At 43.6% G+C, this 24,182-nt stretch overlaps 1 protein-coding gene across 2 annotated transcripts; it reads left to right on the top strand.

Annotated features, from left to right (window-relative positions):
- The first annotated feature begins 7,066 nt into the window (after positions 1-7,066).
- Positions 7,067-17,299, top strand: CDX2 (caudal type homeobox 2). Of its 2 annotated transcripts, none has more exons than XM_056794722.1 (3): positions 7,067-8,102; positions 11,977-12,116; positions 13,098-17,299. In XM_056794722.1, exons 1-3 carry the CDS (start codon positions 7,589-7,591, stop codon positions 13,227-13,229), a joined length of 786 nt encoding a protein of 261 aa, XP_056650700.1. In that variant the 5' UTR covers positions 7,067-7,588; the 3' UTR covers positions 13,230-17,299. The 2 variants fall into 2 exon arrangements, with proteins under 2 accessions (XP_056650700.1, XP_001367105.2); XM_001367068.5 differs by having other exon boundaries at positions 7,250-8,102; positions 11,977-12,122; positions 13,100-17,299.
- Positions 17,300-24,182: the final 6,883 nt, after the last annotated feature.

The following is a 24,182-nucleotide window of genomic DNA, read 5'->3' as shown; positions in this document are numbered from 1 at the left end:
TTCTTAATCAAACAAGGAGTAGTGGTGATTATAATAAATAAAATAAACAACTTGAATTTCATTAAACTGAAGCTTTTTGAGCAAGATAAAATTAATGCAATGAGGACAAGAATGGAGGCTGTGTACTTAAAAAAAAACTTCGCATCTAATATTTTTGATAGTGGTTTTACATCTAAGATGTATAGGAAACTAGAAAAAATATATGAGAATGAAAACTATTCTTCAATAGATAAGAGGCCATAGGATATGAACAAAATAATTATAAAACATTAATAACAATGTAAAATAACACTCTGAAGCACAAATGATCTCCATCTCATAAAACTGGTATAATGAAAAATAGGAATAGCCAATGTTGGAGGAATTGTTGAGTCTCAATAATACACTGATGATGAAGATGTAAATTGGTCCAATCGTTCTGGTAAGCAAACTGGTGTTTTATAAAGAAAGTGAATAAAATGTCCATATACTTTAGCTCAGAGATTTCATTGCTAGGCACATAATTCAAGAAGATAAATGATTTAAAAAAAAGGAAAGATCTCATGTATATAAAAATATTTAGCACTGTGTACAAAAAAAAAACAAAGAACTGGGAACAGTAATTGAATATCAAATGACAACAAGTTATAGAGCTTGAATGTAATGTAATATTAGTGCGCTTTAAGAAATGATGAATATGTTGAATATAGGGAATATAAATAAAGGAAGACTGAAATGAACTAAGAAAAAGTGAAGTAAGTAGAATCAGGATTATGGTTAATACAACATTGTAGATGGAAAGAACAATAATGAACCAATTGAAAGAACACTACTTTGAATTTATTTAGGGCTTTAACGGTCACTCATACCCTTGTGAGGGAGATGTTAATGTCTCTATTATCCCAATTTTACAGATGGAGACACTGAAATCAAAACAGGTTAAAAGACTTGTCCAGGGTCAATCTGCTAATATCACTATGACTCTTAGCTAACAATCTATAATGACCAAATTTGGTCCCCTCAAAAGACATTTGTAAACAAACAGTTTTTTCTGCATTTTCTTTTGTTTATTCTTTGTTAAATGGAATAGCTTTCTGGGGACGGGGGAGAATAGAGTGACATTTGGCACACATAGAGGATATTACAAAATCAATAAAAATTTACTTCTAAAAGAAGAAGGAACAGTAAACCGGGGACCAAGATATCCCAGCAAGGCTATGTGGAGCAAAGTATCGTACCTCTGAGTTTCCTCTTTTGAAAAATAATGAGGTTCAATTAGATGATCTCTACAATTGGGTTATTATATTTTATTTCCCACTTGGTAGGGTTTGAAATACCTCTGATAAAACTTGCTATGGGGGCAAGAAAGACTTGCTGTGGATTTTCTAGGTGTCTGCTATTGGATGCATCTTTATCAGTATTTAATTTTACTTGGATAATGCTTCCCCAGTGCTTCTAGAGAACATATTTTCATATGGGATAGGGAAACAAAGTTCACACAGACAAGAGACAAAAAGCTAGTGAACAAATGTTAATTGACTGGTAGTCATGTCAGTGCAAGATGATATTTGACTGAAGAGTTGGGTGGAGGTCACACTGCTGGGCTATTTCTAATTGCTCTGTTTTTCCTCCTGGGGAATCCAGGCAAGGAAAGGCCCCTCTGTATTAACCTAAATTTTACCCAACCTACTCAGACCCTAGTTGAGTTCTTTGTTTATTATATTATGATGGCCTGGTTTACCTTTGGTAATCCCTACAAACAGTCCTGTTGACAGGAAGAAAAGGTAGAAGAAATATATACAAGGGATGCTTTAAATACTGGCACAAGGATCTTTCCCAGATCCTTTTATTCCCCCATTTTATCTCACTGAGAATGACTTATTATGACCTAGAACATTTTTTTCTCTGAAGGAATAGCAAAAGAAACGTCTTAGACAGGGGAATCCAAGGTCTGAAGTTGGAAACTTCAAGATCTCATCTGAAAGGTGAGAAAGTTGTATTTTCTTATACTGTTCCCCCTATCTCAGCCATTTGAGAGTAAAACTGAATTAATTAAATACTTCATTTCTAAATCTGGATGTTCCTCTCACTACTCCTTCCTTCAAGTAGAGGAGACAACATAGCACAGAGACAATAGATGGTACAATGGATAGAGTACTGGTCCTAGAATCAGAAGGATCTGAGTTCAAATCCAGCCTCACAAACTTCTAGCTATGTGATCCTAGGCAAAAATCACATAATCTCTGTATATTTCAGTTTCTTCAACTGTAAAATGGGTATAGTAATGGCACCTATTTTGCAGGGTTGTTATGAAGATCAAATGGGATATTTGTAAATGCATTTAGCTCAGTGTCTGGCACATAGCAGGTGCTGTATAAATGCTTATTCCCTTCCTCATTTGCTTGGGGGGAGGTGGAGGAGCATTCTTCATTCTTGGTAAATAGTCTGCTCTCCTGTAAATCAAAAGAGGGCAGATGGGTGCAGTTGAGGCTCTTTCCTATTGTTCCTAAATGATACCAAATCTGTTTTCCTTGAAGCCTAATGCATGTGGGCAGGTGGTAGGTTTAGGGGAGACAGCATTGGGAAAGAACAGTTATATTGATTCTGTTAATGTACATTGTTAAACAGACCTGGGTTCTCCAACTGAATGGGGGGTCCAGTTGTTGTGGGATTATAGATTATTGCTACTTAATAGACCTATGCTCATTTAGATTGAGGGAGCCTTCCAACTCTGAACAGTGATTGAAAACTCTCTAACCTCAAGTGAAGAGAAGACTTGGAGGTTTTTTTTAAATAAGTTTGAGGCCAATAATGCAGACCTCCTCTCCTTTTCCTTTCCCTTAATTTTCTACGCAATTCAAAAAAATATACAATATGGAGTGCTTTGATGGGGATGGAGGTAGGGACTGAATTATACAGATAATGAATCGTGCTCATCTAAATTTAGGCTTAAAAAGCATATCAAACTAAAACTTTAATCTTAAAATATGTGGCATGAGCATCAGGGTCCCCCTCCCTGTGCTTGGGGAGCTATAGTGGCTCTGAGGATGGGGGGGGGTCTGAGAGAACAGGCACAAACATTACAGACCTTTGGAGCTGTGGAGGCTGGGCTGAGTCAATGATCTGTGAATTCAAGGAGTGTCTCTTCACTCTTCTGGGAACACTACCTCCCTATTCTTTTCCCTCCTCCTTCCACAGTATACCATCCCAATGTCTCCAGCCTATATTTTTAAGAACCAGAGTCTCAGAATAGGATAACCCTCGTAACCAAAAATCTTTTGACCACTTGAAATGTTGGGATCTAGCAGAATTCACTTAAATAAACTGATCTCTTTGTTAAGAGGTATTATTGGTCATTAACATTTTACCTGCATCCCCAACTCTATCACCTCTGGTAGGAAAGGGAATGACAGCCCCATTTCTCTCCACCTTGATTCCCTCCACCATCTCCAATACTATTAAAGTGTCCTCTTGGTCTCAGACACCTCCAGACTTCTGTAAAATAATGTAGCTCCAACTTAACTCTGACCTTCCCTTCTTTAGGGAGTAAGCTATTTAAGGATATCCATTTCCATTCAAATGTATTTATACAATGAGGAAGGAAATAAAGTTTTATTGATTGAATCAGTATGGAGTATCATTTTTCAGATTGCATTGGGAAGCCCTGTAATGTTTTCCCCTAAAATATTAAAAATTAAATTATGTGTATATCAAAGATGCTTATTTGTTACTATTTGGTTGTGTCTGACTCTGCGACTCAATAGATTATACCATCCATGGACTTTTCTTGGCAAAGACAATGGAGTAGTATACCATTTCCTTCTCCAGTAGGTTCAGGCAAACAGAGATCAAGTGACTTGCCCAGGGTGCCACAGTAAGTTTTTCTAAGAATTGATTTAAACTCAGATCTTCCCAACTCCAGGTCCAGTGCTCAACCCACTGAGCCACTTGCTGCCCAAGGATGTTCATTAACTGAAGCATTTTCCTACATTTGAAAATAGGCTTTAATTTCCTTTGTTTTGCACCAAATTTTCACTATCACTATCTATCCTGGACAATGGCCCACCACTCTATTTTCTACTTCAACATTTTCCCCCCTTCCCAGAATTTATGGCCTCCAGCCATATATTGCAAGGACAAAAGTGTTTTAGGGCCAAATTCATTTGATTAGGAAATTTGAAGAAGGCTGAAAATACACCATAGGCAGTTGGGTCATTCCTCTCGGTTCAAGCGTGAACTAATGGTCCTAGGAATAAGACGCTTTAGATTTTGGAAAGCCCCAATAATTAGCTAAGAAGCTTTAGATTGCAATACCCATTGGGAAGAGAGAAGGCCTGGTTCTGGAAAAACAGCTTTTCCTATCGCGGTAGATTCTACCTCTTCTCCGGTTTGGTATATTGTTGCCTCCTCCATTCTGTCTGCCAAAACACCTGCTAGTAAGGAGAAACCACGGTCTACAGAAGTCCAGAGAGCCCAAAGTATGAAGTATCCAGGAAAGAGAACCAATCTCCAACCTTCTGTGAGAGATAGGCATGTGGGGGTTCACCTTCCCTACCAAGCCACCCTCCTGCCTATTCTCTACCTTTAACCCTAGCCTATCTCTCAGATCGGAGGGCACGAAGACCCTAATATCTTCTCTGGAGACCCAGTTCCTAATCAAAGAAGTGCTTTTCCAGAAATTTTCTGGAGTGGGGCAGAAAAGGCATTTCTTAGCTTCCGACGCTGGACTCAACTGGTGTGTGTGGGGGGGGGAAGAGCTAGACTGTCTAAATCATTGATTTCCCCCAGCATTCTTCTCTCCCCTCTCAACCTTTCACCACCTGGACCTCCAGTCTGGAGCAGTCAGAGGGATAGCCCCCTTACACCAAGGGAATTACTTGAAATAGACACGAGTTCCCAATCAGGGGTTCAATGGACCATTTCTGAAAAGGCTCATTTTGCTTAAGAAGTCACTTCTGTGGCGTGAATCTTCGCCACATCTCTGACACTGTATATAGTGTTTGGTGTCCTGCCTCTTCCCTGCCCCCATTCTCCCCACTCTTTTCGATGTTCGTTTCGGCTGGGGCGAAGGAAGCCCTCTTTCCGGAATAGAGAGCCCCCAGCCTCCTGAGCTCCGACTGAGAAGCCCCAGCAATTAGACTGCGGCCTGCCGAAGGGGCCATAAAAACGCAGGAAGCGACTACTCCAGGGTGAAGGGGAATGGCTTTCCCCAATAAACCCGATTGTTTCCCAAAGAATGTCCTGGATTCCAAAGAAGAGCCCTCCGCCCTCTGCCTGGGCTCCGGGCGGACAGAGCGGGTGGGGGGCGAAAGAGGGGGGCTGAACAACAGAAAGATTGTGTTCAGGGGAAAAAAAGAGGGAGAGAGAGAGAAAGGTGTTTGCTAGATCAAAAGTCTGCGAAATGGCCCATCTCCCCCTCTCCCTATCCCAGCCAGGAGCAGTCCCTTTACCTCCGAGTCTTTCTTTAACCCCATTACCTCTCATTCTGACCAATATTTAGAAGAGATTGAAACATCCACTGCAAAAGCTTCCCTTTCTATGACTTCGGTTGTAAGCGAAGACGGGAATGTAGCCTGATGACACTTTCTGACCGCATTTGTTTCGCCACGTTCACCCTGGGTATTTTGGGGGTAGTTTGGCTCGCGGACAACTGGCTCTTTCCCCCTAGCTAGTAGCCTAGGCTGCTTGGGACAACATTTTTGAGATGGGCCAGCTTTCTGCTGGAGAAGTGAGTTCTTGATATTTTTGGAATATCATTGCTTCCCTTCCAAATGGAAAGGTGAGATAAGGACTAGGGGCGCTGCTCTTAAACTAGGAGGTGTAATCGCCAGAGTCCTGGGCTAGGTCATAGAGGACCTGGATTCTAGTCCCGACTCCAGCAAGAAATTGCCTACAGCCTCACTTACCTGCTCCGTAAAGTGTGGCATTCCTGCTGTCTCTCTACTTCGCAGGATTATTCTAAGCGGCTCAAAAGAGCTCAAGTATGGGACAGAGTTTTGGAAAGTAAAGACTAAGACTCTTCAAAATTGCCTGCGATGAACTAACGAAGAAGAATGTACAAGTGCTGTAGGGCACGAACTCTCGCCGAAGTTGAGAGGAAAGTTCTAGTGAAATCAGTAAAGAAGCAGGCCAGATGTAGCCTACTATCCATTCACTGGTCTTCTTAGGAGTTGGGAAACCCTCTAGGTGGCTGCGGTAAGCTTCTCTTCAACGCTGCCCAGGGGTATCTAATACTAGTCAGCGTCCAACAATCAAAATCATCTCCAACGAAATCGAATTCCCAGCTAAGATACATGCAGTTTCCGTCCCCAGTGGGTTGTTTTCGGAACCAGCCAATGACATTAGCTGCTAACCAGTTCAGGACTCCGGGCAACAGCAGGAGGTCCAAGCAGGACTCTCCCTGTTTCAGTTTTCCGTAGTCCACCGCCTGGAGAAGTCTCTTCCCCGGCTTAAGGGATGAGAGTGGAAAGGTGGGGAGGACCGGGTTCTTTTGGGGAAAATGTTTGTTTTGGGGAAGGACAGGCTTTCGAATACTTGGAAAATTCAACTTTACTGAGAAGATAGTTGCTTTTTTTTTTTTAACAGAAACTCTTGTGTTTTTGTAGCAATATAACCCCCCCCCCCCCCCCCCAAACAGGCAAACCGAATGACCTAAAGAATAAAATCGTTTCGTTCTAAGAGAACCGAACACACACGAGCTTGACATGGGAAGGAGATGTAGCACAGAGCCAGCACCATGATTTATCTCGTGCCACCAGCGGGTCATTTCCTTGAGCTGGAAAATAAATAATTTAGTAGTGACAGGTTTCTGCGGGCGTGTGTCGCCTTTGCTAGAAGCACTGGCTAACTGGCTCCAAAGAAAAGATTCTCCCTCGGTATGTCATCTTTAGTTGCTCTGGGTCCCTCGGCCACCATCTGAAGGGAATAAGAAAGGAATCATCAAAGAAATGCTTCCTCCCCCCTCCGCTTTTTTTTTTTTAAGGCCAGAAAGAGTTTATTCGCCACCCTTGGTGCATAAACAGGAACGCTTCAGCTCCAATCCTAGATCCCAGACTCCCACCAAGATATTTCCCTCTTTCCCCTCCTTCTCTTTTGCAACCCTCTTGATTTAATTCTTTGAACCTGTGATTGGAGGTTAAAGTGCACCAGGTTGGAAGGAGGAAGCTCTTAAACAATAAAGGTTTGAATATTTAGCTGTGATCTGGTCGCTGCCCTCTCCCTAGCTCCCTCCTTATCTTTTTAAATGCAAATCTTGTTTAGGGGGGTAGAATGCTTTATGCGCTCTGCGCCTCGACGTCTCCTGCCATTGGTGTCTGTGCCATTACTAATAGAGTCTTGTAAACACTCGTTAATCACGTAAGTGCTTTGGCCGGGGAACTCGACTTGCTAGTCTCAGGAACTTCTCCGCCTCGGCAGCCAAGTTTCTTCCACTTCGCAGGGGACAAACTCAAGGAGGAGCTGAGCGTGGCTCAGACACGACCAACCACCCCCCCCTACTCCACCCTTTCCCTTCCCCACTCCCTTTTCCCTTCCCTTCCCTCCTCATTCCCAACCTCCAGCATCCCCACCCAGGCAGCATGGTGAGATCTGCTCCGGAGTTTCTGCCACCATGTACGTGAGCTACCTATTGGATAAGGACATGAGCATGTACCCCAGCTCCGTGCGCCATTCTAGCGGGCTCAATTTGGCGCCGCAGAACTTCGTCAGCCCCCCGCAGTACCCAGACTACGGAGGTTACCACGTGGCGGCTGCGAACTTGGACAGCGCCCAGTCCCCGGGCCCCTCCTGGCCCTCTCCTTACGGCGCTCCTCTCCGGGAGGACTGGAATGGCTACGCGCCTGGAGCCACCGCCACAACCAATTCAGTGGCGCACGGTCTCAATGGGGGTTCCCCTGCCGCAGCAATGGGATACAGCAGCCCGGCTGATTACCACTCACATCACCATCCGCACCACCACCCTCACCATCCTGGCACTGCACCCTCCTGTGCCTCGGGGCTACTGCAAACACTCAACCCCGGGCCGCCTGTGGCCACTGCCGCTGAACAGCTGTCTCCAGGCGGTCAGCGGCGCAACCTGTGTGAGTGGATGCGGAAACCGACGCAGCCCTCCCTGGGCGGCCAGGGTAAGCTGCTAGCTGCGCGGGGCTAGGGGACCAGGACCTCTGAAAGTGCAGAAGGGGGCAAAGCCTGCAGGAAATTCGACTTCAGGGGCAGTTATATGCGCCCCAGAGCTCCATGAGCCAGTAAGGCTGGAGTCCTGGAGGGGATAGAGAAGAGTGTCTATAGACTCTCGAACCTCAGAGACTTGGGGGAGAGATGGAAAATTGGGAACGAATCCTGGGTTTTCTAGTTTCGAGGCCCGGGGTAGTAAATTTACCCATGGGCATGCCGAGAACGCGTCGGGGAAAAAAATCCAGGAACCAAAGTAAAGAATGACTAGGGAAATGAACACGTTTTATTTTTTATTTTTATCTTTTTGACTCGACAGTTCCATCATTGTCTCCCTCTTTCCCTACTTGGGAGAGTAGGAGCAGGGGTCTACAGGTAAAGCTAGAGTCTTGGTGAACTCCAAATGGCTATAGAATTGTTCAAGATCTTTCCCTCTATTGTTTTTTTCCGATTCCGAATCCTTTCCCCCCTTTCCTCTTCCAACACCTTATTCTCCTGGAGCATAACCCTAAAACTAAGAGAAATATGCAAATCCAAGTAATTCTCTCTGATTTTCTAGTTCCTTATAAAAGAATAAGAAAGGAAAACGAAAAAAAAACACCAAAACCAAAAACTCTAAGGTCTTCCAAGGTCCAGGTATAGGATGGTTTCTTAGCCTTTTTTTTTTTTGGTCCCAAACTGTACAATCAAAAAGAGATGGAATCCTGACCAAGGTGGTCAGTGATAGGATCATAGATTTAAAGACTTAAAGGCCGCCTGCTCCAAATGCCTCGTTTTACATTTGCGGCATTTCAGACCTAGAGAGGTTGTTCATGGGACTTGCCTAAGATCACACAAATAGTAAATAGCACACCGGGGATTCGAACACCAGACTTGCGGTTCCAAATTGAAGTTGAGTTCTTCCTCATGTTCCTAAGAATGTAGAATGATTGATACCGTGGCTGGGGGTGGGGCGAGGTAGTGAATACTGGGCCTTGTTTCTCTATGTGGTTCAAGGCTAGGAGTTAAGCCTCCAGTGTATGAGGGAAGTAGGGGGACTCTGCTCTGTTGCTGCAGACAGAGCCCCGCCCTGGCTCGGGTAAGGTCCAGAGGAGCTAGAAGGGGGGGGGGGGAGAATTCAGTTTATCCTGTTCTTTGAACCTTTGTACTGAGGTGCTTGGTGGGGGAAGGGGAAGCACCGAGGTTGGAGAGGCAAGAGAGAGGGATGAAGTCTCCAGAAGAGTGGGTGTCAAAGCGGAAGACAATATCGCCAGTTACTCCTTTCTCTTGGTTGGCTCTTGGGAGGTCACAAGCATTGGCTTTGAGAGGGGAAGCAGGGTAAGAGTGTAGGAGAGAGGCTCAGTGACTTTTTCTAAAATATTTTCTTCGGAGGCCAAGTCCTCTTCCTCTTCTCACCTGTAATCGGAGTGGCAGCCACTTAGATTTTTTATAACCAATTACTGCCATATAAATCATTGGTAGCTGTCGCTGGGCATTGGTTTCTGAGTCATTGGATACACGCTTCAACGAACAAGACACTTCTCTGAGAGTCTGAGTTGGAAAAAATTAGTTGAGAAATGTAACTCTTTTGGGGGGCACTGGGGAGGCGCAAGGCCTAGAGTAAATGCCTCTATGGAATTACTATGATTCCTATGGGGACCACCTCCTTTAGCATCCCAAAGGTGAGAAGACCAAAACTTGACTGAGGCGGGACTTTAAGGAGTTGAAGGCCAATTCCTTGTATATCCTGGGGGGACTGGGGTTGGGGGGGGGGGGAGGAAAACCGTGGGAGCTGGGGCTGCCCAGGGTCACTGGAGAATACTGTGATATCCCGCGTTGAGGTAGCAAGGACACCGCCCGGCGCCTTACTCCTCTTGTGATGTTAATGTCTCCGGAGACCCAAGCCAGCAAGTCCAGTGGCCTTCTACTCTGCTGAGCTTCATCTGTCAAAAAGCGGGGGAGGGGGCTTGTTGCCGGGCTTGCTTTGATATACACCTTCCCAGCCTGCCATTGTCCCTTTTACTGTCCGGAAAAAGGGTGGTGACTTTTAGCAGTCAATAATGAATTCTGGCATGACCATCTCACCCTCTCGACCTTCCCTCCCCCAAATCTTCCCACCCTCATTCTCAGGGGGTGCGGGCTCTCTCTGAAGGGAAGGAGAGAAGAGGAAGAGATGACAGGAAGGGGGTTGGTGGGGACGCGGTTGGCTACAGTCTGCACGAGTCAGCCTCCTCCTTCCCCTGACCTGCAACTCGGTCTCTAACCAGGAAGGCCTACGGACCCCGAAGTAGCCAACCACACGGGCGCCCAGGGAGGGAATCAGTCTTTCTATAGAGCTGTCAAAGCAAATAGGCGTGCTCCCTGCTCTTGGGTTTCTCGGGGTTCCCGAGCCCTGTTTTCCTGTCCTCTAAGGTGCGGGTGGGTGGACGGTGGAGTCTATTCACAGGAGGCTTCCAAAACCCGTGTTTATGTTAATATGCGCCGTGGGGGTTGGTGATGAAAGCTCCCGCCGCCATTTGTTCAGTAGTGGTAATTCAAACAGAATGCAGTTGTTATTAAGGCACTGAAAGGGCTTTTCTTTGATAAGATCGCCCTGTTCTGCATTGTTTGAGCCGGTGTTCCCCTTTCTGCTGCCCGCGGAGCTCCCTCTGATCAATCCTGTATCTTCCCGGGACGCTTTTGTTGTGGTTTGCAAAGGGTTTTTACCTGAACAAAGTCAGCCTCCAGGTCATTAAACACCTACGGGCATATCCCGGGGACCTCTTAGATCTTCCTCGCCTACTGGACTGCTACAGCTACGGAACCTGTTCCTCAAGGAACGGATCTAGGAGAAAAATCTTGGGTGGTGGGGCAAGTGGAACAAATGACATCTGCCAAAGGGATCAGGCAAAAATCGGGAGAGGGCTGGTTTGGGACAACCACTTCGGTATCATCATCCTCTCTATTTGTCATGGCCCTTAAGGAAAACAATCATTCTGAGATTAAATATGTTGACTCAGGCCCATAAGCACAGATCACCTTTCGGGATAACTGGGTTTGCTGCAGAAAGAAAGAAGAGGGTAGGGCTGATAAGCTGGCCCAAAACAATGTCTGTTTAGGGTAAAAATGTCCTAATAGGGAGTTCTTATATCAGCATACCTGGGTTTAGTCGCTATACATTTATTCGTTTTTGGAAAGTCACGCTGAATATTTGAGTATTCCGATGTCTTCTCACTGGTTCCGTTTAATGACGGAATCTGGAGGAAAGTAGAGAACCCTTTCTCTACTTAGGAAAGTATTTCTCTACTTTCCTTTCTCCCCCCCCCCCCCTCTCTTTTTATGTACACGAGCCTCCCATTAATTAAAAAAGGCAATCTAAATAAAAGAAAAATCAACCCCAGTTCCACTGGACCTCCTAACAATCTCAGCTCCATGGAAGGAGTTGCTAATCATGATGTTTCCTATGTCTTCCACTCCTCCCCCCCCCTCCCTTGGTGAAAAACTTTTCATTACTGGGTTTTAGTAAGGAGATAGATCTCCATTACCCCCACCCCCACCCAAACTCCTCTATACAGGGTAGAACTATTTTCCCTTTATATATGAGTAGTTTTGGTTTAACTTCATTTTAATAAAAAACAAAACAAAAAACACCACCACTTGAGAGTTGGTTTAGTTCCCCAGAGGACTAGATGTCCTTAGGCCTTCTCCTGCCACCTTGTCAGATTCTGCTAGGTTGGTTTATCCAAGCAGGCCCCACGCAGCGGCGGTTGAGGAAGAAAAATGGCCTCCTGGTTAAAGAGATTTGTCATTATACTTTGACTGATGGGCTCTGGCCTAGTTTCCCTGTTTTGACTTCTCCTTCCTCTGCAGTTAAAACCAGGACAAAAGACAAATACCGAGTGGTGTACACTGACCACCAACGTCTGGAGCTGGAGAAAGAGTTTCACTATAGCCGATATATCACTATCCGGAGGAAAGCGGAGCTGGCTGCTACACTGGGACTATCTGAGAGACAGGTGGGTACCTTTCTCCTGGTGGAAGTGATGGCGCAACTCTGTGACCAGGGTAGGATAAGAAGTCAAGTTCTGGGGGCTTTCAGTGAACTAGTGGGACTAGCAGGATGGGAAGGGTTGGAAGATCAAAGTTTCCTTCTGGCCTTTGTATTTGTTGCTCCACCCTTCCCCCCCCCCCCATCTTCCTTTTCTTTCCCATTGATCAGAAGTTTTTGTGTGTGAAGGGGGAGGTGAGGAAGGAGGTTCTCTATTTGTTCCAGGATTTGAGAGCATACTGTATACATACACAGACACATATGTATGTTGTATAGCATATGTGCATATATCTATATGTACATATATTCACATATATTGTGGAGCACTATGTTAGAGGAAGATGACAAATTAGGGGTGTAAGACATATATCCTACCCCAGAAGAGCTTACAGTTTAATAAAAGACTGAAGCTTAGACATATGAAACCACTAAGTAGAATCAAATACCAGAAAGTTAGTCTTATTTGGTCACAGAAAGGTCACACTGGGAATTTCAAATTCATAATCCATAAGATTTCCAGTTCTAGGATAGGAAGAGTGTAGCTACTTTCCCTCTAGGGGCCCCGAATTGTCTTTTAAAGTGCTCCCAGAAGTTGGCTTGGTCATTGGATAGGCATGGGTCTTGTACCTTTTGGTTTTGGATCCTTTTCAGTGAAAATTGTGGCAAAGTTCACTTTTGATAAAAGGACAGGGGAACATCAGAGTCTGGGAGAAGAAGAGAAACCCTTTAAATTGCGATTCACATGGGATAGGAACATTTCTATAAAACTGTTGGGAATGGAAACATCTTCTGAGGGTTCATGTGGGGTCCCAGACCCTTACTCCACTTTAGGCAGTGTGAGAGGTATATGGCAGATGCTAGCTCTGGGGATACTGCTGTCGTCCTCTCATTCTCACATTGCCTTGTTCTTTTCTCTCTCCCCACCCTCCATTTCCCCATTTCCAGGTTAAAATCTGGTTTCAAAACCGAAGAGCCAAGGAAAGAAAAATTAACAAGAAGAAGTTGCAGCAGCAGCAACAGCAGCAGCAGCAGCAGCAGCCTCCACCTCAGTCACAACCCCAGCCTGGTGCTTTGAGAAGTGGCCCAGAGCCACTGAGTCCAGTAGCCTCCCTGCAAGGCTCAGCACCAGGCTCTGTCCCTGGAGTTATGGGGCCTGCTGGAGGAGTGTTGGCCCCCACCATCACACAATGACCCATGCTTACTGAGACAGTCACAGGACTGGAGTGGTTTCAGGCTGGGTATGGAGAGGAGTACTGGGAAGGACTGGCTTCTGCCCTACCTGGGAGATGTTATCCCCATTGTAACACCCACCTGCCTGTCCTCCCAGGGGAAAATGGGATCCAGAACAAGAGGGTTGGGGAATCCCATAGAAGTTAGCCTCCAATATCTGACTTTTCATGACTCTTTCCATTCTGGGGAAGCACAAGATGGACACTAAGACTCCATGGGGTTGGCAAAACTGAATAGACATTGGTTTTGGCCTTTTCTCTCTTGCTCTTTAGCACCTTCAGCTTCCAAAATCTAAAGGCTTCCTGGTCAACAAGAAGCCCAGCAGATTCGTGGACCAATCTGTGACTTTTCTTACTCCCTCTAAAGACAAGGAGGCCCAAATTTGTCTGGGTTCAGAAGCTTTGGACTCAGAAGCCAGGGCAGAAAAAGACAGAAAATTGGACCTAAGAGGCAGCTGAACCCAAAGCAATTGGTGTCTCCCTCCTCATTCTCTTCCTAAAGCAACACAGGGAGGAGGAGGGTAGTCATCAGGGGGTATTCTGGGCTCCAGACTTTGGGAGAAACCACAGTCTGGAGAATTGGACATTGTTTAGAAAGCCTGTCACCCTAACCTCTCCAGGCTGAATGTATGTTTGGTGTCATAAATGCCAGAGCCAACCTGGGTTTCCTGTCGTTTTCACAAACTTGAGGCTGGCCTAGAGATTTCTTTATTGTTACTCCTGTTCTGGAGTTGCTCTTTCCCACATGGGAGACCTCCTGCAATATTTTAAAATTATTCTGGATTGAGAAGGGGGGAAAAAGTGATTTGATATAGAAGGGAATGGAGAAGAGGGTGGGTGGGGGGAGGAAAAGTACACTGAAACACATTTGAATATTTTCTTAAAAAAAAAAGAAAAAAGGGAGATAAATGAGCTTGCCAGACTTCAGACTCCTATTTATCTGCCTGAGATTTTATCTGGAGTTATCTTTAAAAAAAAAAATTAAACATCTTCACTCCAGCCATGAGCTAAAGCTGGAAGAATCAGGGGGATTAAATGACTAGCCTCACACTTTCCTGGAGGGTCAGCTTTAGGGAGGAGATTCAGTGCCCTCACTGTCATGCAGGGCCTTCCCTCCCCCCCCCCCCCAAGGAATTTGTAGTTTCTAACCCTAAGTCTTGGGGCAAAATGCATTTGAATTATCAGCTGCTCTGTCCCAGATCTTTGGAGCTATCTAGGGCCACCCCTGCCCGAGGAAAGAGACCCAACCCGGGCTGACCTCAAGCCTAGCCAACTGCCCAGTCCACCGGCAGGTCCTTTTATCTTCGACCACCCATGTCCCTCCCCAGCAGGTCTCTCACAAACCAGTTATCTGAAAGAAAAACATCGACTGAAATGCAAATTGTTCACCTTTATCCTGCTAAATACGGCAAGTTTCCCACAAATCATCATCATCAGTCTTGCTGGTTGTTTCTTGCTGTTGTTTCAAAGTTTCTAGAGCTTTCCCTCCCTTCCACTCCTCCCTTCTAGGTTCCTTTCGTCCCTCTTTCACCCAATTAAAAGGTAGGCATCGGAAAGTCTTTTAATCACTCCAATTTGTTTTCTGGGCTTTCCTCTCCACCTCTGGGGAAGCTGAGTCCTTTGCTAAGACAAGCGCCAGATTTGAAAGTGAAGGGCTGTCGGACAGTGCCTGTAGGAAAACAACAACAACTATACACACACACAACCACAACAACAACAAAAACCCAGCACTTCACCTCCCGGGAGGGGAGACAGGGAACTGCATTCCCGCCTAGCTGAATTTCAAGACCCTAATCAGCAATCTTCTGTGGTGCATATTCTGATAGTCCCCGGGGCTGAGGGAGGGGCGCCTGGCTAGTTAGAGTATCTACGGTTATGCCGCAGAAGCCGAGGGAAAGCGCATCAAAGACTTTTCGTTGGTCTCTGCTGCCTTCCTGGACAGTCTCGCAGACACAGGGGAATGGTTGACAGCCACTTTTTCGCAGGATGGACTTGAGGAAATGTGAAAAACTAAAAAGCAAGAAAGGTCTTAAATGTCGCAGGAGTTCTAGGGAGAGAGTGGGTTCTTATTCTTTTTCAGTTCCGAAGAAAATATTGCCTGTGCGCTTCTGGAGCCCCAGGGTTTATAATATGAGTTGAATGCAGGACTTAGAGTGAGAAAGTCCTGGGTTCGAATCCTGTCACAATCTCTCTGGGGCTTCCGTTTTCTCATCTGGAAAATAGGGTGGTTGGACCCAGTGGCCTCTAAGATCGCATCTAGATCTTACGTCAGATTATGATAGATATGCCAGTTCAAATCCTCCCCTTTGGTCCTGGAGGAGGTTGCCTCCTGGATTCGCACTATTCAAAATTAGGTGTTTTTTTTTTTTTAGCAGTCTAAATGAAGAATTGGATGGACTTATTGTGAAGGAATACTCGTGAAAAAAATGAATCCATTTTCCAATTATGCTCCCTAGGCCACGAGTTTTAGGGAGGAAAGTGCCATGAAAAGGAAAGTCGCAGTCCGAACCCCAGAGTCTGGCACTCCTGAGCTGGCAGCACAAGGTCAGAGGGCGATACAGCCCAACCTGGCAGTCCCTGGGGCGCCAGGCTGTGGTGCGGCCCTCCTCAAACTGGACCCCGCCTACGCCGTTGATCCCAGGGCAGGGCCAAGGGGTTTCGCTGCCTCTGTAGCCTCAGCCGTTGCTATGCGTTGCTGTGAAACGCCTATCAATAAACCCTGTTTGGATAGTGGAGCAAGAGCACAAGGTTTGTTTGCTTAGTGGTTAGAGGTTCAAAAGTCGGCATTGTCCCGCTGCAAGTGATTACAACTAGTTCTTCCCCTTCCTTAGTACCACCTCTTCCCTCCCTCCCTCTCTCCCTCCCTCCTCCTCTCCTTCCCTTCCCTGGTCCCCAGACTCCCCAGGTTACCCTAGAGGAGTAGAGCTCGGGGGCCAAGCTCTGTGAAATGCAAAAATCCTTGGCCACCGCTGAGCTCAGGCGGCCAATTTCCCAGGCCACAGGAAATGCAAAGAAATTATGGCCCCCAGGGCAAGGTAAACTGCCCCACGTTTCCGACGCCGGGCCATAAACTTTTCCCCCTTGGAATCCGAGGAGGCCACCCGTACCGAAGGGAGCCTTCGGAATCTGAAGCGAGTAGGAAACTGCCACCTGGAGGCTGCTTTAGGGAGGATGGAACACTGAGGTAGTCAAGTTTATTTTTCTGAAGCTGACGCAACTTTCGAAGTGCGTCCGCTCCTCGATCCCAATCCTTCTATACTTTTGGCTAGCGATCAGAGCAGCTCGCGATCTATTGCCAGGACCTCTAGAAGGCGCGAGCTGTGGGGAAAGGTGAGGGCGGGGCCTTGAGCGCATGTGCAATCCTGCCAGTTGTGCAGTTTGAAGACTGCTCTCTGAAACTGAAGTAGGCTGGGAAAAGCCCTTGACTGCAGTTTGGACCGCTTTGAGCTCCTCCTCTCGCCCTCCACCTACGGGAGGGTCCAGAACCCAGACACATTTTTCCCCCCATAGGAGAATGGGCTCCTTTCCATCTCTCTCCTCTTGAGTTTTGTTTTCAAAATCAGTAGCGCTCGAGTATCCTCTCTAGAGGAATTTGCTAAGTGGAATATTAAAGTTAAACCAGGTTTGAAAATTACCTTTTAAAAAAAAGTCCTTTCCAATTGATCGCAGCCTTAACTGTGTACCAAGGCAGTGTGGCACAGTCGATAGCCTTGCTTCAGTTACGCAAACCTGGGATTAAGATTTAACACCTATTAGCTGTGTGACCCTTGACAAGTCACTTGACCTTTTGGTGCCCCAGGCAAGTACCTAAAACTATAAATTTCAGAAATGTTACTGATCTGTTTGGGTGGCATGAATGGCCTCACTTAGTTTTTACTTTACTCAGTGAAATCACAGTTCTGGACCAGGGGAAAAAAAAAAGGTGGGGATGGAGGGGATGGGGGGTTGGGGGGTGGTAAATACTGAATGCTTGTAGGGGGTAGAGTACTGGATTTGGAGTCAGAAAGACCAGTTAGAATAACTTCACATACTTGATAGCTACACTATTTTGCGCAAGTGAAACTAACTGAATCTCAGTTTCCTGGTTTCTAAATCGGTGAAAACAAAGTTGTTAGAGACCTTAGCTATCCTAACAAATATTCTAGTTTTATAGTTGAGCAATCTGAGGCCTGGAGAAATGATACAGCTTTCCAAGGTCTAACACTTGTAGGTATAAATAGATTGAGAACCACTCTATGAAACTTCTTCATTAGATGTTAGAAAATCTACTATTTATTGTTTTACCTGGAATGGCTCTTGATTAAAAAAAAAAAGTTTCTTTTTTCCAGGCTTTCATTACTTCTTCCATTGTCCCTCCCCCAAAAAACAGTGAAGAAGAAAGAAAAAGAAAACTGGTAACAAATATTTCTATTTAGTTGGTCAAATTCCCACAGTGGCAATGTAAAAAATATTGTCATTTTGTATTTTAAGTCCATTGCATCCGACAGGATGTTTGTCATGTTTCATCTTCTGATTTTTCATTGGATTCATTTCAAAGTTGTTTTTCTCCACTATCTTGTCATCACAGAAATTCTTTGACCTGCACACTCCATTTTGCATCAGTTCAGAGGTCTTCCCAGTTTCCCCTGAAACTATCCATTTCAACATTTCTTATTACATTTCAACATTTCTTCATTGCCCTAGTGTTTACTTAGCCATTCCCCAATAAAAGGACATCCCCTTGGTTTCTTGTTTTTCTCTACTAGGAAAAGAGTTACTGTAACTATTTTTGTTATACAGTCTTTCCCCCTTTTTCTTTGATCTCTTTAGAGTATAGTCTCACTAGCTTGATTCTTTCAAATGGTAATATAATATTATGAAACATAAAAAGTGCTACTACAGTTTTAAACCTAAAGAGAGTAGAATATTAATGATCCATATCAAAGCACAGTCAGAAAGGAACATTGATAGAGAAGAAGTATGAAGTCAGTGTTGTTCCTTTTCTTTTGTAGTTATATCTCATATTGTTTATAATAGACACTAGGAGAGCAGGTAGATGGCTCAGTAGATAGAGAGCCAGGCCTGGAGATAAGAAGTACTGAATTCAAATATGACCCTGGATACTTCCTATCTGTGTGACCCTGGGCAAGTCACTTAACTCCCATTACTAATACACAGTATTGATTCTAAGGTGGAAGGTAAGAGTTTAAAAAAAGAAAAAGAAAAGAAACAGTCCAGGGTAGTGGAAAGAACTTGTATTAGGCAGAAGATATGGGTTCTCATCTAGATTCTACCATATTGTGAAGATAGCTACTTAACCTCTGTGACTGTCCTTATCTGTAAAATAGAGATAATCCCTATTTACCTTAGTGTTCTTATGAGGATTAAATGAGGTAATGAAGGCATTAAAATTTTTAAAATATTTTAAGTCCCTGATTTCGTAGGTTTTTTCAGAAAATTCAAGAACTTTCCAGTCCGAGGTAGACTATTTCATGAGTTTGATTCAATAAACCCATTTAAGCACCTACTATGTTCTAATCACTGGGCATACAAAGACAAAAACAGAACATTTTCTACCCTCAAGGAGCTTATTATTCCACTAGAACTAAGAGTGAGTAAAATTAAATACCTGATGACCAGCAAATTAGTAGATCCTGCCTAATAATAATAATAATAACTTCTGCTTCTTTAATGTCTGCTAAATGCAAATCTACAAAAAGCTCTAGGCATTCTATCCTTTTATAGCACATTACACCTTTGGTGATAATATTCTGCTCATAGTATTTGCTTAATAAATTTCCGTTGAATTGAATTACATCATTTCACTTGATTCTTACCATAATCTAGTGAAGTAGACAAAGATTGTTTTCCCATTGTGCAAATGAATAAACAGCATTTTCTGCATAGACAATATCACATAGTGGAAATGTAAAATGTGCTTCAGAGGAGCAATGTGACTCAGGATAAGTCACTATGAACTTCACTTTTACCATATGTAAAATTTAGACAATAATAGCACCTATCCCACAAGGTTGTTTTAAGGATCAAATAAAATAAAACATTTTGCAAACTTTACAGAGCTATAAAAATATCATTACCACTGCTATAATGTCAAAGAACTCTAGGTTTGGAATTATAAGACCTGAGTTTGACTCTTGGTTTTACCACATGCTACTTATTTCACCTTGGACAAGTCATTCAACCTCTCTGTACCTCAGTTTGCTTATTTGTAAGTGAGGGGTTAAACTAGATAAAACATTTCTTCTTCTAATAAACACGTTTATTAAGAGCCCCATAAGTGAAAGGTACTGTGCAAAGAGCTGGAACTAATGACAAAAATGAAGTAATCTCTGTCATTTAAGAGCTCTCCCTTAAGGGGAAGGGCCAACATATTAAGCTAAATATAAAGAACACTCCACTTGAGGGAGATTAAGAAAGGTCTCTCTTAGGAGATGGCTTCTAAGTCAAAGAGCAAAGAACTCTAAGAGGCAGAGGGCAGGTAGGCACACATTCCAAACATAGGGAAAAGTCTTGGAGATGGAAGATGGCACATTGAATTCATGGAAAAACTAGTAGGTTGGTTGGCTAAAATCAGAACCGACTTACACATTTTAAACTGGATATCCCAGAAATCCCCTGAAATTATGTACAAAACCACCATTATCTACCCCCACACTAGCCCTTCCCACTTTTGAACTCTATTTCTGTCAAGGACACTACTACTTTTCAAACTCATAGGTTTGAAACCTTGATGTTTTCCTTCTCATTCTTTCTCACCTCTTATTTCCAATAGTTACCAAATCTTGTTGCATCTACTTCCACACATCTCATATCTGATTCCTTCTTACTACTGCTGCAGCCACCATCTTAGTTTACACCCTCTCCTAGAACAATTTCAACGATCTTCAATCCTGTCTCCATCTAGCCATTCCAACCCATTATCTAAACAGCAACCATACTCCTTTTTCTTTTTTTTTGTATTATAATTTTAAAAGTTTATTTATTTAATTAATTTTGAATATTTTTCCATGGTTACATGATTCATGTTCTTACCCTCCCCTACTTCTTCCTCCCTCCTGTTGCCATTGCTCAATTCTACTGGGTTTTACAGGTATCATTGATCAAGACCTATTTCCATATTATTAATAATTGCAACAGGGTGATTGTTGAGTCTACTTCCCCAAATCCCCATTGATCAAGCAGTTGTTTTTCTTCTCTGTTTCTACTCCCACAGTTCTTTCTCTAGATGTGGATAGCATCTTTCTCATAAGCCCCTCAAGATTGTCCTGGATCATTGCATTGCTGCTAGTAGAGAAGTCTGTTATATTCAGTTGTGCCACAATGTATTCATCTCTGTGTACAATGTTCTCCTGGTTCTGTTCCTTTCACTCTGCATCAATTCCTGGAGATCTTTTCAGTTCTCATGGAATTCCTCCAGTTCATTATTCCTTTTAGCACAATAGTATTGCATCACCAACAGATACCACAATTTGTTCAGCCATTCACCAATCGAAGGGCAACTCCTCATTTTTCAATTTATTTTTTTGCCACCACAAAGAGTGTGGCTAGAAATATTATTGTACAAGTCTTTTTCCTTATTATCTCTTTGGGGTATAAACTCAGAAGTGGTATGACTGGATCAAAGGGCAGACAGTCTTTTAATGACTTTTGGGCATAGTTCCAAATTGCCTTCCAAAATGGTGGGATCAATCATACTTCTTTTTCTTAAGCACATATCTGACTACATTTTGCTCCTACTTGACAAAATACAGTGACTCTTTTTTGCTTGAAGGATCAAACCTAAACACTCCTGTTTTATTTTTAAAGCTTTTCACAACCTGGTCCCAACCTACATGTTCAGCTTCATTAAATATTACTCTCCTTCCTGTATTCTATGGTCTAGTCAAATTGGCCTTCTTATCATTCCTTTCACAAGACACTCTATTTCCCATCTCTGCTTTCCCCCTGACCATTCCTGATGCCTGGAATGCACTCTCTCCTTGCCTTCTCTTAGAATTTCTAACTTGTTTCAAGGCCCAGCTCAAGTACCATCTTCTTTTCATTTAAATTAAAGAAATAAACAATTTTATCATCTCTCACTTCCACTGCCTACAATGAACAATTTGTAAAAAAAAAACAAAAGCAAGAACATCCTTATAACAAACACACACACACACACACACACACACACACACACACACACATATATATATACATATATATATATATATACATATATATATATATATATATATATATATATATATATAGTCATCCCCCAAAACTCCTGAATTGGTGCACAATGTCTCTTATTCTTCATTTGAGATCTATCATCTATCTGGCAGGATGGGGTAGTATGTTTTATCTCCAATCCTCTGTACTAGTGATTTATTATTGCATTGTGTAATGTATGGGCCTGAAAGGGAGCACACAGGGGAAATGGAGGGAGAGATAGAAAGAGTTGAAAGGATGGAGAGGGGAGAAGAGATTGACCTTCCCCTCTCTTCCTTTTGGGGGAAGGTAACCCAGTCTTGTCTCCCTGAGGGAAGGAGTATATCTCCTCAGAGAAAAGTTCTGGGAGATGGGGGATAATAGCTAGAGGGATAAGCTTTGGTAAAATGACACATTGCCCCTCCTTTAGTCTCAGTTATTCTTGAGGGGCAGGATGGACACTTCTGCCTCTGGATCCTTCAGGTACACCAACTGCCACTTTCCCCCACCTCAAACCTTGTTACTCCACAGCCCAGGAGAGATGGTTGCTCCTTGAGTCTGGTTGTTTGGATCCCTGGGATCCTGAGCTAACCCTCCTCTTTAGGGAGAGGTATGGATCTCCCCAAATCTTTAGTCCCCTTTCCTAGTATCAGAAACTAGTTAGATTTGATTCTAAGTTGTAGACATTTTATTTGGGTTTTCACACCGGGAAGGAGAGGTAAGGGTGTCAGGTAAGGGAAGTGGGTGAGCAGGAAGCCCTATTGACTTGTCCCCTCTGGCAGACTGACCCCCCCCCCAAGGTCTCGGAGTTTCAAGTCTCTCGGCCATGATCACTCTTCCGGCCAGCTTCTGGTTTGGTCCCTACTCCTGAGCTGACTAGCTTGAGGACTGGAGTCCAGGGAGACAGATGGAAAATGAGATCCTTGACAAGGGGGACCTCAGTGGATGGCTTTTTCAAGTCCCTGTCCACAATATTCACTGATGATTCTGAGCTGTTGTTGAGAGCTGATTGAGAGATATCCAGGGGTTCACAGGGAAACAATTGATCTCCAGAGACCCAAGCTTCTTTCTAGCATGAAAGAGCTGCTTCTTTTCCCTGGCTCCTAGCTAGAAGAAGTACAAGAGTGTTTACCAGTTGGAGTTCTCCAAGCTTCTGATTCTCTGACTGGAATCTTGAGTTTTTTCTTCTTGTACCTTCCCTGCTCTCTCTCTGCAGCTGATTTCTGTCAGAGATTTCTCCTTGCACAAATTGGACAAGTTCCTCTCTTACAATTGATGAGAGGTGTAGAGTCTCTCGGAGTTATTTTTCCTCATAAATATATGTTGTTTTCCAGTAGTAATACATGGCTATGAGAGTTGGATTATAAGGAAAGCTGAGTATCACGGAATCTACACTTTTGAGTTTTGCTGGAAAAGAGTTTTGAGAGTTCCTTAAAAGCTAGGAGGCCAAATCAGTCCATATTTGAAGAAATTAATGCAGACTATTCTTTGGAAGGACAAATATTGAAAATTGAATTTAAATATTTTGGCCACATGGTGAGAAGACAGGATTCATTATAAAAGGCCCTGATGGGGGCAGCTGGGTAGCTCAATGGATTGAGAGCCAGTCCTGGAGATGGGAGGTTCAAATCTGAACTCAGATACTTCCTAGTTGTGTGACCCTGGCAAGTCACTTAACCCCCATTGCCTAGCCCTTGCCACTCTTCTGCCTTCAAACCAATACATAGAATTTATTCTAAGGAGGAAGGTAAGAGTTAAAAAAAAAAAGACCCTACTGATGGGACAGATTGACAGTGAAAAGAGAAGGGGATGGAAGACTACAAGATAGATAGACAGGGTCATGGAAGCAGAAAATATAAATTTGGACAGACCTTGGGAGATATGGGAGAAAAGAAGGATCTGGTGTACTAGTCATGAAATGAAGAGTCAGACACAAGTGAAAGGCAACATTACCTTTTACATAAGATTTTTTTGATCTTCCTCCTTAAACTGTCATATTTATTTTGCATATTCTTTACATATGTTTGCCTAGAAGTTCATTTTATGTTTATGTATGCCTATGTCACTTTCCTTTCCCTCCTCTTCCCCCTTCCCCAAACTAATAGAAAAGAACAAGTAGTCAAAGAGACTTCCCACAATAGACCATAATACTTCCAAATCTTATTAGAGAAAAGAAGAAAAGGCTCTAATCACAATAAATGGTTAATGTTCTTTAAAATCTTCCATTTTGAAGATATCTATAAGTCACATTCTTTCTTTCTCTTCTACATTTTACCTGGAGCCATATCTATAAGTTGATGTGACAATAATTCTTTAAGACTGGCTTTAAATTAGGCAAAAAATTTACTCTCTCTGGCCACTTAGCCTAAATTATCATCTCCACAGTAAAAGATTTTTCTTTAGTATGAGTGAGGAATACTATTAGTATCACTTCTGTTCAACAATTTTTGCTTTGTGCAGTGGGGTTGGAGGGAAGGCGCAAGGAAGAAGTATGCAATTCTCATCATTTGAATTAGCTTTTAGAGGATTCTCCTTAATGGGCACTCATTCTGCATCACCTTCAAACCCTGGTTCCTGGTCTCAGGGAGCTTACTCTTCTTTTCTCTTTC

This window comes from Monodelphis domestica, chromosome 4 (genome assembly GCF_027887165.1).
Source record: "Monodelphis domestica isolate mMonDom1 chromosome 4, mMonDom1.pri, whole genome shotgun sequence".
In the NCBI taxonomy this organism is placed as follows: domain Eukaryota; kingdom Metazoa; phylum Chordata; class Mammalia; order Didelphimorphia; family Didelphidae; genus Monodelphis; species Monodelphis domestica.
Note: the sequence above shows the minus strand (reverse complement) of the source record. Positions and strands in the feature narration are given on the sequence as shown.

Excerpts from the sequence above, each read along its gene's own strand:
- CDX2 (XM_001367068.5), top strand. The coding sequence starts at position 7,589 with ATGTACGTGAGCTACCTATTGGATAAGGACATGAGCATGTACCCCAGC. Across the intron at positions 8,103-11,976 it reads GCCCTCCCTGGGCGGCCAGG|TTAAAACCAGGACAAAAGAC; the intron begins GTAAGCTGCTAG and ends CTTCCTCTGCAG. Across the intron at positions 12,123-13,099 it reads TGGGACTATCTGAGAGACAG|GTTAAAATCTGGTTTCAAAA; the intron begins GTGGGTACCTTT and ends CCCCATTTCCAG.